At 43.0% G+C, this 14,510-nt stretch overlaps 1 protein-coding gene across 12 annotated transcripts in view; it reads left to right on the top strand.

Moving 5' to 3' along the window:
- The window catches only part of GOLGA2 (golgin A2), a 57,992-nt gene that overhangs the window by 10,347 nt on the left and 33,135 nt on the right, over window positions 1-14,510 (top strand). For 5 of the 12 annotated variants that reach the window (XM_088453356.1, XM_088453351.1, XM_088453350.1 and 2 more), the window contains exons 2-7: window positions 1,021-1,146; window positions 3,496-3,576; window positions 10,469-10,576; window positions 12,734-12,777; window positions 13,236-13,299; window positions 14,128-14,184. In XM_088453356.1, coding sequence (XP_088309482.1) covers window positions 1,021-1,146; window positions 3,496-3,576; window positions 10,469-10,576; window positions 12,734-12,777; window positions 13,236-13,299; window positions 14,128-14,184 — 480 coding nt within the window. The remainder of the gene's footprint in view (window positions 1-1,020; window positions 1,147-3,495; window positions 3,577-10,468; window positions 10,577-12,733; window positions 12,778-13,235; window positions 13,300-14,127; window positions 14,185-14,510) is intronic. The other 7 variants (XM_088453355.1, XM_088453352.1, XM_088453349.1 and 4 more) reach the window with 6 other exon arrangements.

Raw genomic sequence — 14,510 nt, 5'->3', positions numbered from 1 at the left:
GCTTCCTGCTCAAAAACTGCAGCAGACTGTCCATTGCTGATAGTGTGAGATCGCAGACCCGTACTGCATATGCGCAGTTCGGTCAGGCGTAAATTTGCTGTAATCGTGAATCTGCGTGATCCTTGTCACTGCGTCCACAGCTGATTCGCCCCCTGAAATCACTCTGCAGACCAACATTGAAGACCGTGTCTAGCAGGGCTGCCATCAAGATGGGAATGCCGGGACTGGAGTCCCATTCCCGAACAGAAGGGGGGCCCGCCAAGAGTGGCACAGTGTGGCTGCGTTCAATCTCCCCTGCTGTTTGTAATCTCCGTATGCTAAGATTTGCCAGAAGCAAAGATTGTGGATTGATTATCCTGTCTGTCACAGTCTAAATGTATTGAGTGCTGAGCTGCTCATGAGCCTATGAAGTCAGCCCCCATAACCTGTGTAAGTTAAGAGTGTGACAGTTTTATGGGGTTGTGTGACAGTGTGTGGCCCTGACTAAAGTTCAAACCTAGGCAAAAAACCTAATCCTGGTCAAGGTTTATCTTGTACGTTTATTAGGTGATATAAGGGGATGTAGTTAGTATGCCGGCTATTTGAAATCCCGGCATCGGAAGTCCGGCCCGGGACTAAAGATAGGCGTAAAAATCCCTGACGCCGGTCTAGATCCCGACTCCAGAATCTCAACAGCCGCCATCCCGATCGAAGGTACATCGGGGCGTCTTAGCTGTTAGCTGCGGGGGAGGGTTAGGTTCAGGCACAATGGGGGGTGGGGTTGGGCACCAAGGGGGGACGGTTTGGTTAGGACACTAATTATAAGTATAATTACAGGGGTTTAACATACAACTAAACACGAAGACTGTACATGCCATTTTTATAAATGTAAGGCATTGCTTTACCTTTGTGAGAACAAATTCCTCTGCTCCGTGGAGCCTGCAATCCCTGGGACTGCTGTGGTGTAGTCATGCTATGCAGTAGGTAGATGAGCTGGTTATAACGTTGCGCTGGTTATAATGTTGCGCTCATGTTTTGCAGCTGAAGGAATTTCAGCAAAAGACGACCCCTCCAGCTCCTCCAGGTCCTGCAGGCAGCAAGAAGAAAAAAAAGGGAAAAGAGACAAACAGCCATCCTGATACCCCGAATCGCCTCTCCCCAGACCCGGTACGTAACTTACTAGCATTACGTAACGTGTCGCCAAATGCAAACAGCCCGACTTATTCATTCTGGTGTCCTTTTTAATCACTTATGTTAAATACAGCTGCTCACTTCCTGCTCTGATGGTATCTAGTCATTTCTTCATTTCTGGTATATACTGGATAACAATCACCAACCGATTTTATATTTTAAAACGTTTTAGGTATTTTTATGAAGAGCCTGGATCCGATTTGGCTTGTTGGACAGGGAGTTCCTCTGTATGGCTGGTATTCTGAGGGCTCCTACTTTGGAGAGTGGCACCTCAGTACAAATATCTCACTAGGCAGTAATGCAGGTGTAGAATGACTTGCTTGTTTCAAAATTTGCATGACAGACTTAGAAATTACCAAATGTTTTGCCAAGGCCAAACTGAAATGGCCACACGGTTTATTTTTTTATTTATTTATTTTTTAATTCACTTAGGCTTAAGCTGCCCATCCACTAGGCGATTAAACCTAGCGATTACTACCGTCGTAATCGCCTGTAAATCGTGCAGTTTAATGTCTAATACGACCAGCGATGCGCGTGCACGCTGGTCGTATTGGACATCTATCATCGAGCAAACAAGCTGGTCAACCGGACGATATTGTCAGGTTCAGCATGTTGCCAGATGATTGATTGAGCCTGCACTGACCGACTGCTCGTTCAGTGCAGGCTCATCACAGACATAGAAACTAGTGTTCCTTCTAGCTCCGGCGGGAGGCAGGGCGCCGGAGCTAGAGAGGGCATGCCCGTGCGCGCGTCTGAGAAGGGGGCGTGGTCATCGGAAAAGGGGGCGTGTCTATAAGACGCGTCCCCTTTTCGTCACTCTTGGGGGCGTGCCCGGCACTTACGGACACGCCGGGCAGCCCCCAAGCCCTGCAGACAGGGAGAATAGATGCCGGGCGCATGCGCCCGGCGTCTATTCTCCGGCGGTGACCGGGTCACCGCATGTTTCTCCACCCGCGGGACACTGCGTCCCGCGGGTGAGAACGGCTCCCGCAGGCTGTGAGGCCAGGGCGCTTTTTGCCCTCCTCCTGGAGGGCAGGGTGCTTTTTGCCCTCCAGAAGGAGGGCAGGGCGCCGCGCCCCGCTAAAACAGCCTAGCGGGAACGCTAGAAACAACAGCACGATTACAATGTCGTAATCGTGCTGTCGTTTTTATGTCGTGTAGTGGATAGGCAGCATTACCTCAATCAATATTAATGAATTGCAAGTTCTTAATCTTCTTACTGACCGAAACGAATACTTAGCTGTTACAGTTCTGCCTAACCTATCTACTTGTGAGGCGGAACCTACTGCTGACCAGTATCATTTCAGTAGTCTACAGTAGACTAGATTCCCCCAGCATCAAATGTTGCAGCTACCTGTGGAATGGTTAGAGCTGCAGGGAAAAATTGAATACCTGAAGGTGAATAGTAATGCTGGCAAATAATTTTATCAATAGGAGAAAGTAACGGAGGAGGTGGGTGGTCAAAATAAGAAAAAAAAAAAAACTATTCTGTATCCCGTGGAGGAACTATGATTTGCCTGTGTGTTTTGCTGATTAGGAGGGAGTGAATGCAATTTTGTCTATTGTACTCATACAATTCTCTTGCTAACCTGTCCTCTGCCCTGGTTACCGTATATGGTTACCCCTTAAGGTGCATACACACGTAAAGATTTTCTGTCCAACCATCCCGCTAGTTGATTGGTTGGAATGAAAACCTGGTAAGGAATGAAAGCAAATGACAATCAGCAATTTGCTCCCAAATGCCGAAAAATGGACAAAAACTGTTTGAACAAATTATTTAGATCAAACATTTAACAAACTTGTCCGACGACCATTTTCATCTGTTTTCTGGCATTTAGGAGCAAATTGCTGATCATCAGTTACTCCCATACGTTACCAGGTTTTCATTCCAACCAATCAACTAGTTGGATGGTTGGACAGAAAATCTTTACGTGTGTACCCAGCCTTATTCCTGCTCATCATGATTTGGTTAGAGGTTGTACACATTTTGGACAGCGCCCCCTATGTTGGGTAGAGCAACGCTGCAGCTCACGCCGTGATTTATGGAACTGTTTGCAGAGGACTGGTCACTTTTATTGAAGTGTAAGCTGTGGGGTAGTTGGTTATGAGGGAGTGGGCTCCTCTTGTGCGCACCCCAGTATTTACTGCAGAATATGTTAAGGAGGGTTGTGCAAATGATTATAGCCCCTGTTTTGTGTTCTCAGCCAGCGGGTGCGACCAATGGGAATTGAGTAGTTGCTGTTTACAGTGAAATAACAGTAAAATGGCTGCCCCTGGCTGCTTATCTGTCTCCTCTTCTTTCTCTGTTTCTCTCACTGTCTTCAGATTGAGGCCATTTTGAAAGGGCTGGTATCAGATCTTCATAGATCCAATGGGGTGTCCATCCCTGCATTGGGAGACATGAAGGTGAGGTGTCTGCTGAGGTGGTGACCTCCTCCTCTGACTGACTGTGCTGTGCTTCGCCGCTCTGTGCCCGTGTGTCTGCCTAGGGACGGTCGCCTGTTTTACATCGTCCTATTTTATATTTTTTATTGGTCATCTCTAGAGTCACAGCGCATTGTTGAGCAGCCCTCTCAGACTAGCTTGATTTTAATGTAACCAGCAGGGTATTCTGTCTTCCCTGTGTCTCCTGCCCGCATTAAAATGTCTTTGTCAATGCTTAAAGGAGACTGGTCCTCAGGATACATATATATTTCTTTGTTTTTCTTTGTTTATGTCCACCTGTCACCTATTGTACATACAATGTAAGCAGATTTGTTAGAATGAAGCCTATCCAAATCAAACACTGAAGTGCCTCAGAAATGGGACAGGTCCCAAATGTCATGGTCAACTGCATTCTTAGAAATTTTGGTTTAACCCACTACGTGTAGGCAGCCGGTGTACTTTAATCTGTAAATTGAAATACAATTGAACAGTGCTATTATCTATTAGAAAATCCTATGCTATTCCTGTATACTCATGTACATGCAAGTTCATATATTTTTTTTCGTTTTAAATCACAAGTTCAAGTGCGGACTAAGGGCCAGATTCGGAGCCGCTCGCAAAATGCGAGCGCTCGCTCTGAATCAGGGCGGGCGCTTGTTTTTTTAAGTTGCAGCCTCCTGCATGCTCGGATAGCTGTGGGTGACCACCCACAGCTTATGCGAGCGGCCTGGTGATGGTCGTGATGGTCAAGACCATCGAGCTTGCGATGAGACCCTTACGGTAGGGTCTCGTGGCCGCAAGCCCCAGTGGACTTTTTGCTCTAATAGAGCAGGAAGTCCACCTACTGACATCACGAGTGATGTCAGCAGGGCCGCCCACAAACGGCAAGCGTTCCTGCAGGAACGCCTCCGTTTGCCCAGCCTCCGCCCCCCCCCCCCCCTCCCCGCTTTTTGCGCTCGCTCCGGGGCACGCGCAGTGCGCACTGGCCCACCATCAACCCGCTTGCGAGCGGGTCTGAATCAGGCCCTAAAAGCAAACAAAACACTTATTTTAACACTCCATGTATGCATACGTGTGGAATCTGTTCTGTGTCCACAGCATTTGCTGTCTGCGAGTTAACATGACATCTCAAAGTGGGTGGAACTTGTTTGTATAAGTTGAGACCAAACTAAATCCTGCAGCAAAGTAAAAGTTCTCAGCTTATGCCTTTTTCTTACACTGAGCATTAGGCATATAGATAATCTGTGACTTGGGGGAATGATCTGTGATGTGTGGTGTGGGGCAGGCTCAGAGGAATATGGTAATGTGCAGGGAGCTACTGCTTAATCCCTTACAGTTAAGGGAAGTATTATCGCGCATGGAATGCCATGTTAAATTATCACTTTGTTGTCCTTTTAGACTTCTTCATAGGGTTCAGGATGTAGACATGGTATGAAGGGAGAGATTCGCAGACTATGTATATTTTGTTTTTCATTTTGTTACAATGTTGGGTTTAGTCTGCAGTTAGGGTTAGGTATACTTACATTGGCAAGGTGGAGATTATGTACCAGAGCTCTTCATAGTTCTTAAAACCTAGTAGCTAAAATCCACCATACCACACAAAACATGGTAACATTGTTCCGTGACATTAGGCATAGCCCAAATGATATGACGTTTTTTAATTTAATAAAAAAAAAATATATCCTCTGTCACCACTGCAGTTTTTCCTTATACACATGGTAGATGAAAAATAAATAAAATGGAAGCCCCAATATATAGAGATTAATGTAGGGGTCACTTTAATTAGAAGGCGTGATGGGGGTGTGCACGTATGTATTTGCCATACACGGTACCCCCCCCCCCCCCCCCCCCGAAACACTGCAAAACCCTGGACTCTTGTGCGCACGGCTGTGGGGCTATGCGGAATCGCGTTCCAGAATTGATTTGACCTAATAAAGTCACTTGATAGACATTGGGTCACGTGATCTCTGGAATTCCGTATACCTATATGTGTATTTTGCAGAGGGCTGCAGCATCATTCTGCTACAGGAAAGTCTCCCAGCTACTGTCTTGTTGATGGTAGTGGGTAATACACCGTCTTGGGCGTTATTCCAAAATATCCCATTGCGACCTAGAACATGGCACTTAGATAACATTAGTGTCCTGCTAATCAGACCATTGGACAGCATTGTCCTCCTGGAAGGTACCCCTCACGTCAGGGGTAACATAGGGTGATGGCGATTATATAATGACCCTAAGTAGCCAATTGCATTCACCTTACATATAAACAATGCCTGGAAAATGTAGCCACACCTGTTGAACCCTTATTGGAAACAAGCGCTCGGGGCTGTAGGGGTCTTTAAAGTGTTGCCATGTGCACTTATCCGCCTGACGAGAACCCAGTAATGGGCGTCCTATCTGACCGTACCACTGTCCCGCCCCCTGCTAGTGTCTACCGTTTGCCTTGGTGTTCTATATACTTTGTATTGTGGTAATGGTTAGAGCATGTTCTCTGCTGCAGTCCCGGGCGGCATCTTATCTGTGACTCCATCATTGCGATTTTTCTGTGAAGTAACGGCTGCAATGCAGAAGAGTTCTACCTGGTCCGAATGTCTAGCATGACCTGGACATCTAGTGTAGGCGTAGTGTGGAGGCTGTGTACAGCGTTGTGTAGGAAGCCTTCACAAGGATCACAAGTGGTATTTATGATGAGATTAATGTCCTCCCTGTGATGCACAGACCATGAGTGGACAGTGATGTTTCCTCAGCAGCTTGTGATTTATGGTCAGCCAGCTCCACTGCACAGGGCTAGGCAGTAATTACTTCTCTCTCTGTAAGGTGGGGTCTGGTAGGCAGCACCATAACCCACGCTTGCCTCTGCTAGCTGTAGTAGGAGAGCCAGATATTGATCAGCACTCGGCAGTATTGGGGCCTGCGCTATCGGCTTAGCTGGGGATGGAAAGTGCAGATTATGTACAACATACACAATCAGCCGCGTCACTCCCAGCTTGTTCTCGTCGCAGTGTAACCGTGTCTCTAGCTTTTATCCTGCAAATTCTCCCAGCGATTTTATTACCCCATTATAACCCGCAGACTAATTTGTCAAAAATATTTTAAAATTAAAAGACAAAATTAACTATTTACCTCAGCGAATATTTTTTTTTTATTATTATTATTATTGCAGTGTCTGTCACAATATAAGATAAGGAAGAGGCGTCCTGATTACGAACAGGTTTGTTTACTAAGTATACAATCATAGGACTAATTCATTATCTCCAGGGACTGTTGCCTTTGTGAAAGCCTGAAGTGCAGCCTGTGTAAAGGATCACTTGTGTCTCCTGTAGTCTGCACTGTTCAACGATTACACTTTTATCAGTCTCCTCCTTGTGATCCTGCCATTTGCAGGGGTTCTGGCTCTGAAATAACCCAGGCAGGATATAGAGCTCGCTTCATATCAAGCGTATCTGTGTCACTTGTTGTCAAACCATGTGTCGCAGCCATTCCTCTACAGTTACTGTGCACACAAGGTTACTGACACTTAATAAACCCCGCAAGGATCTCCGTGCACTGCTGTAATGGGTTCCGCTGTAAGGCAGCTGCCTTAATCCTGTTGATTGGGGGAGGAGGGAATGTTGTCCAGTTTAAAATTAAACGACCCAATAGTTTAAAACACATAGGGCCAATTCAGTCAGCGACGCGGCCGCGGTGTGCGATTTTGGAACGGCAGATCACGACCAGCAACATAAAAAAAAAAATATTATAATAAAAATAATGTATATATGTGTGTGTGTATGTATGTATGTGTGTGTGTGTGTATATATGTATATATATATATATATATATATTCTATTATAATTTTTTTTTATGCTGCTTGTCGTGATCTGCCGTTCCAAAATGGCACGCCGCGTCATTGAAACAAACTTATGCCTCAATTAAGCTGTATCCAAGGTCATGTCACTTGGTCGTTGAACTTAAAGGGATTAAAAGCTGCAAGGAATGCATGCAGTACAATTACACTGGTGCTTCTCCAAGGACATGTCAGGTTACAGCCAGCAACAATGTCCAGTAAACAAGCAAAGACATACCAGGTCTGTCTGTCTCGTTCATGGGCTCGGGCTCTTGTGATGCCACTTAATGCATCCTGCCAGCTCCTAAGTTCTGCATGACATTATTTTGTATTGGGTCAGGCATTTCTAGGGCTTCATTGCTTTTAGGTGGTGGTGTCGCTATATTGGTATAGATTGCAGTTTGTCACATGATATGGTGGCACTTTAATTTATCTGTTTGGATTTTTCATGCTCCCCTCTATTTTTCAGCGCCCCCCCCCCTCTCTCTCTATTTTTTTCCTATATTCTTCCCCTTTGCATTGAAAATTCTTGAACAAAACACATAATTTGAAAACAAAACCTTATTTTGTGTATAGCCCAGTGCCAATGGGGCATGCTAATATTCTGTGATGATCAGCTGTGCCCCCCCCCCCCCCCGAATTATGGCAGCACAACATCACAGATTGTTACCTATGTGGCTGTGCCGTGAGGTGCCAGCTTTCCGGCAGAACTTCTCGGACATGCAGCTCTCATCATAATATATATTTCTTTTAGCTGAGCCTATATTACAGTAAATGCTGCCTCAGAAAGGCTAAAGGAAGTTACAAGCTGTTGGTGTCTGTATATCACAGGCGTCTCTCACCTCCTCCCACATCCCAACTGCTCCCTAACTAACCCAACAGGAAATTCCCGCTGCTAGAAGTGGCACTTACAGCCGACAAGTCACTTTCTTCCACTGTAAGGACTCTTCATTGATGCACGGGACATTTGACATAAATACTCCAGAAAATTCACTACGGTAAAACCGTTCCTTCTGGAATTTGTGAAAACCAGAAAAAAAAAAAGTCGTGGTATAGAAACCGTTGACATACTTTAATGCATGTAAGTGTCCCGTGCGTCACACCTCCATTGCGTAAATGTCAGCTTTTTGTGTATAAAGGGGGATAAGTTACTTTACTCTAAAAACAAATGTTGATGGACTACATTTCCCAGCATGCTCTGCCACCAGTTCAATTGCAGTTGGAGAGAGACAAACTTGATGTACTCGGATTTGCAACCATGGATATATCAATGTAAATTCTTCTCACAATCCCTACAAATTCTCAGGGTTTCTATCTGAGCAAAACTTTGCTTGTAATGACATCCGGTAAGGGATGGGCGCCTGTGTACCTGGACACTTCGGCCGTCGGGACACCTAAGGGTGCCTGCAGTGTTCACAGAAGTAAATGCTCGACACTATGCGCCATGCTGCAGAACATTCCTACAATCCTCGGGAGCAAAGTACAATGTTTTCCCGTCGCTTTAACATGTTACTAGTGACAGAATGAGGCTAGTGCCAAAAGCACAGGGGAACTAGAATAGTGGTACAATATGTGTCTCTTGTGGATTAATTTATTACCTTTTTTTTTAATTTTATTTTTTTTAAATTGATGGAGCAGTCGTTGAATTTCTATAATGTTTTTTTATTTAACCTATAAAATGACAATGTTCTATTTGGACAAAAGGACTACAAAATGCATTCATTGACATTGTTTGAATTAAGGGGCCTATCCATTAGCAGATCTTTCTGAAAGACAAAAGATTTATCTTTTGAAAATTCCTGGGGCTGCGGTGACCGATATCTGTCATGTACATGACAGATTTTTGCGAACGATGAACGATATCGCATGACATCATTCTGGGAGTGGATTTTTTTTTAATGTTTCTATTAATTTTCATTAAAAAAATCATTCGTCGTTTTTCGCAACAGATATTTCTAATATCTGTCAGCGATAAACGATAATTGACCAACATGTTGGAGAGACAAAAGACCACATTTGTCTGCCGCGGGAGTGCGCATTTTTATCGTTCAGAGCCTATCCATTAGCAGATAAATTGAACGACTGAACGATAAATTGTTCATCGTTCAAATTTATCTGCTAATGGTTAGGCAGTTTTGTAAACAACCAGACCATTTTATGGTCACCTAGTTTTTATGTTCAGCTGATGCTCCCTACTATGTACACTGCAAAGGCCACATCTAATTGCAAACTCTGCCCCTGCTCTAATGGCTTAAACTTCCAGCTTGTATGTTACTGCAATAGGAGCTCTTGTAGCCTCTAGGACAGATATTGAATGGAAAGTATTTAGTTATCACTGTTCCATAATGTCTAGTCCTCTGGTCACATGATTCTGTTTGTTTTTGAACATGTGATCCATTGTTATATGAACAGAAGCCCTTTAATTAATGGGAACATGGTAAATTCTTCCATACTCAACTGTTTCACCTGTACAGTCTTGCACTGGGTTTAGCCACGTAATGCAATGATAGCATTTGGACGCGATATGCGGGAAAATAATGGGCGCCCACCTGCACAAAACAATTATCACCCTGTCTAAAGTGACGGGAGATGGCCGCGCAAAAATAATGAAATCATCCCCCAATATGTCTTTGTAGGTAAGTGCTACATTTAAAAAAAACAAAACAAAAAAAACTTATAACATTATGATCTATTATGTGAAACTGAAGGGTGATAGAAATGACATCACTGCGTTTGCATGTCGCGTTTCACACCTAACAGTGGTTGTTTTGAACTTTAGAAATGTTCACATTGATCCATACACCACAAATAAATGCTTCCTACATGGAGTTTTAAGAAGTGTTTTCATTCCATTTGTTCTAAAAGTCATTGCTTGGTTGCTCATTTTTGCTTTATTATGGTGTTTTAATGTTGACGCAATTTGTGAGTGTTTTTTTTTTTTTTTTCTTGTTTGTTTTTTAAACATGATTTAATCCCAGAATTTCCAGCTTTGTGTCCTTGTGCTCCGGCTATCCATTCATTACTAACCCCTGTTGTGTGCTCTAACAGGTGCTCTTGGAGCAAGATGTTGTTCATGATGCTGAAATCTTAACAGAGGACGTCTCCGATAATTCTAAAACCCCAACAGACACGTTCTATGATAACCCACTGGCCGAGGTGTGACCGCCACACGCTACACTCTCTTCCCCGCTCTCTTCTAAACCCTGTCTTCTTATTAACACGACTTGGACTGGTTTTCTATATCTGAGATATATATATATATAATTTATATTTATATATTTTTTTGGATAGGTTAAAGAGATGCGAAAAACATAATCCATTTTATTTTTCTATTTTTTTTTTTTAAGAAACATTTTTTTAAAATACCGAGGTCTGTGTACTGGAATGTCTATCACAAACCACAAAAGATCAGTCAAATAGCTTTTTGCCTACAGCTGATCTGGGTCAAATAGTAAAGAATAGTATGCCAGTAATTTTGCCAAGCCTTGTGATCAGATATAATTGATCTCCCTAACATTAATTTTGGTGTATTTTGATTAGCAATATACATGCTGGTGTCCACTTTTTATGTTTCATTTAAAAACTTAAATAATGCAGAGATAAAAAAAATTATGGTTACCCACTTAAATTTTTATTTTTTATTTTTTTATATATACCTTTTTAACCCAGACTAAAGGTATATCTGTTTTCTCAATTGACGGTGCTGCTACTTTGAGAACACTCACCAGACAAATAGTAAATTGTCACTACGCAGGGAGGGTTAGTGCTCAAAGACCAGCAACCATAAGGATATGCATTCAATATGTCGACATTTACTATGTCGGAAGTCATAAGGATGGCACCAGAATGTCAAATACACAAAACAGGGGTATGAAGTCCTTGTGCCAATTTCGTTCAAACATATGTATTCTTTTAGTCCTTCGTGTTCTTCTTGCGAATGTCTCTTTATTCGGACCAATCGTGCTCAGCAAAAAAAAAAAGACAAAACAAATTTTATATATATATATAATTATATATAATATAAATAAAACTAGTTTTGGAAATACTCAATGTGTAATAGAAAATGAGTATAATAGAAATCCAAAAGACCATATATAGGTGACACCCGTGTTCTTTGTATGTGGAAAACGCCGTATCTCTCTTCGTCTATTCACCTATAGTTCCTATGTAAGCACTAATGTGAGTAAATATACCCATTTCTGTGTGAAGAACACTGGGAGTAGAGACAGTGTTTTCCATATACAAAGAACACGGGTGTCACCTATATGGTCTTTTGGATTTCCATTATCCTCATTTTCAATTACACATTGAGTATTTCCAAAACTGATATATAATATTTGTGTTTCTTTTTTTTTGCTGTGCACGATTGGTCCGAATAAAGAGACTTTCGTAAGAAGAACTCTCAGGACTAAAATAATACATATTGTTTCAACAAAAGTGGCGCAAGGACTTTATACCTCCTGTTTTTTGTGTGTTTTCTATTGTTCTAAGTTATGGTAACTTATTGAGAGGTGTTTTCATGCTGACAATTTGGTAGCACCTAGACTGAATCTATTTCTATTTTTTATATACCAGAATGTTGGTGAAAACGTCGATCTATGCAAAATGTCGACACACTTAAAGGGGGCAATTTATCTGTTTAAGAAGCGTTAATTAATGGGCGCCCAATTTATCAATTCAATTGTTTGTTCTGGGTGCCACTTCATTATCATGCTTGTCACGCCAAATTAGACCGGGTTTAGCTGCATAAAATTGCTAAACCCATCTAAAGTCCTGGTTAGGGCCCTTTGGGTGCCCAAACCACAGATTTTTCACACATTTGTGCTCGCCTCCTCAGGAGGGGGAAAGCAGAAACATCTATACCTATTTTGCTCCCAAACGGCGCTCTCAATTTAATTGCCCCTGACATGTCGGCATAATCAAAATATCAACAATACAATAGAAATGACATTTCTTCAGGACATGTCGACAAAATATACAGAACCCACCATAACTATTTCACAAATCCATAGGTGGAGAAACCCTTTTTAGTGCAGCTCCAATAAGTCCTATTAAAAACTGTTCTGCATAAATTTCCGAATGTAAATCTAAGCGGTTTGTGTGTTGCATGGAGTACGTGGTGTTTTAATCTCTGGTCTCCGGTTCCATGTTTCAGTGTTGGTGAACTGTAAGAGCTAGCATGCTGCACTGGCTGTACCCTGGCGGTGGCTAGAGGATTTGGTGTCTAAGTCCCTGTATTCTGGTGCTCTCTCACCCTGTCACTGCCCTGGTCATCCCTCTGAAAGTAATACTCCCCGTTTTCTTGTTCCTCAGCAGAATGACACTGATAATACGAAGGTGCCTACAGATGGAAACAGGTGAGCTAAGTGTTACAGATGGGCGATGTAAGTGACTGTGTTACTGCTAGTTGTTGGAGGACGTTGGGAGAAACCCATTATCCGTGTATTTGGAGTGTAATGGAAACAATATATGGTGGATTATACATTAATAGGGTGAGATTTGCAAGAAAAACCTCTTTACATGTATCAGCCGCTCTGTATCATTAGGAATTACCTGTAATTATAGCTCTGTGAAGTTCCGCAGTAGTGGATATAAAGTGTGAAAGCACAAACTATTATCTTTCCAAACCCCTTTAAGCATGACCGCTGTAATCTCCAGCATGCCGTGTAATCTACTACAAACACCCTCTAATTCCTGCTTACATTTCCAGCAGAAGACAACAGAAGTAAATAATGATACTCTGCAAATCATCTGATTATCATGTGCATTCCCCATTCATGTGTTTCTGTATGTAACACGTCACTTTATCCGACAGGTTCGTCTCATCGACAGACAGTCTACGACAGCTGTCTGAGCAACTGAACGGGCTGGTGTCACAAGTAGGTGTCCTCCTATCTGTCAAGTTAGACTCTCGTGGGTTTATTTTGGAAACCACTGATTTTTGTAAATGGAGTTTAAGGATCATATCTAGATAGAGGTCATTGTAGGCATGAGTTTATCCGTGAGCTAATTCTATAGCCAATTGTTATAACACTACAGCTCCCAACACAGAACAACCTCATTCAACTACACCAGTAGAGGCAGAGTTTTTTTTTTTCCCAGAAAGTGCTGGGTCTGTTGTATTCTGGTGTATGTTGGATTTGTATAGATACCAGTGCTGCCACCCCACATGCCCTTGGAACTTTCTCCCTCGTTCCACTAGGCTATCCTCCCAACCTGCAATGTTTCAAACGAGTGCCGAAAACACAATTGTTCATAAAAGTATATCCGTCCGCACTTAACCATATCACCACGTAGTCTACCTCACTTTCTTGCACCCTCCAATATTCTCACCCCTGCTTCTTGCCCTTAGCCCCCTTACACCGGCTCACTCCTTATGTCTTCTTCCATTTGTCTTCTCCCTCGCTTTAGATTGTAAGCTCCAAGAGCAGGACCCTCCTCCCTCCTGTTCTCATTACCTACTTCTCGTGCAATATACTATACACCTCCTCCTTGGGCTCTCTGCCCCTGGATTCTTTTGAACTAGACCCGTTGCTTGCGCCCCCCGCTAATACCTACAGGTTTCAGCTTACGTTGTATATTTCCATTGCATCAGTGGTGGCGTTGAGAGTTGTAGTGTTATTTGTTGTTTGGTTACTGTATTGTTACCCCCTGTATGGCACTGGTGGTGATCTGCTGACCATCTCCTTTACCATGTTTCTATTTAGACTAATTCTTACGTCAATGGGGAAAACCTCATCTCGTCCAGTAGTCCGGAAGTGGAGGTGAGTGTGACTTATGCCTGTAAATGTTCCCATGTACTCCCTGAGATGTGAGTGTTTTCCCAAAGACATTTCTTACAGTGTACTCGGTAATGTGTATAAATGGTTGGATGCGCGGTGTAATCTTCTTCATATAGTAAAGGTGCCCATCCACTAGAAGACAGGCAAAAGACTGCATGATTACCACATTGTAATTGTGCAGTCGTTTGTCAGTCTGTGATGTGCCTACACTGACTGAGCAGTCGTTCAGTGTAGGCACAATCGATCATCTGCAAACATGCTGAACCGGACGTTATCGTCAGGTTGACCAGCATGTTTGCACAATGATA

This window comes from Taudactylus pleione, unplaced genomic scaffold (assembly GCF_031769625.1).
Source record: "Taudactylus pleione unplaced genomic scaffold, aTauple2 ptg000579l, whole genome shotgun sequence".
NCBI classification, from domain to species: Eukaryota; Metazoa; Chordata; class Amphibia; order Anura; family Myobatrachidae; genus Taudactylus; species Taudactylus pleione.
The sequence above is the reverse complement of the archived record's forward strand: the minus strand, read 5'-3'. Positions and strand labels throughout refer to the sequence as shown.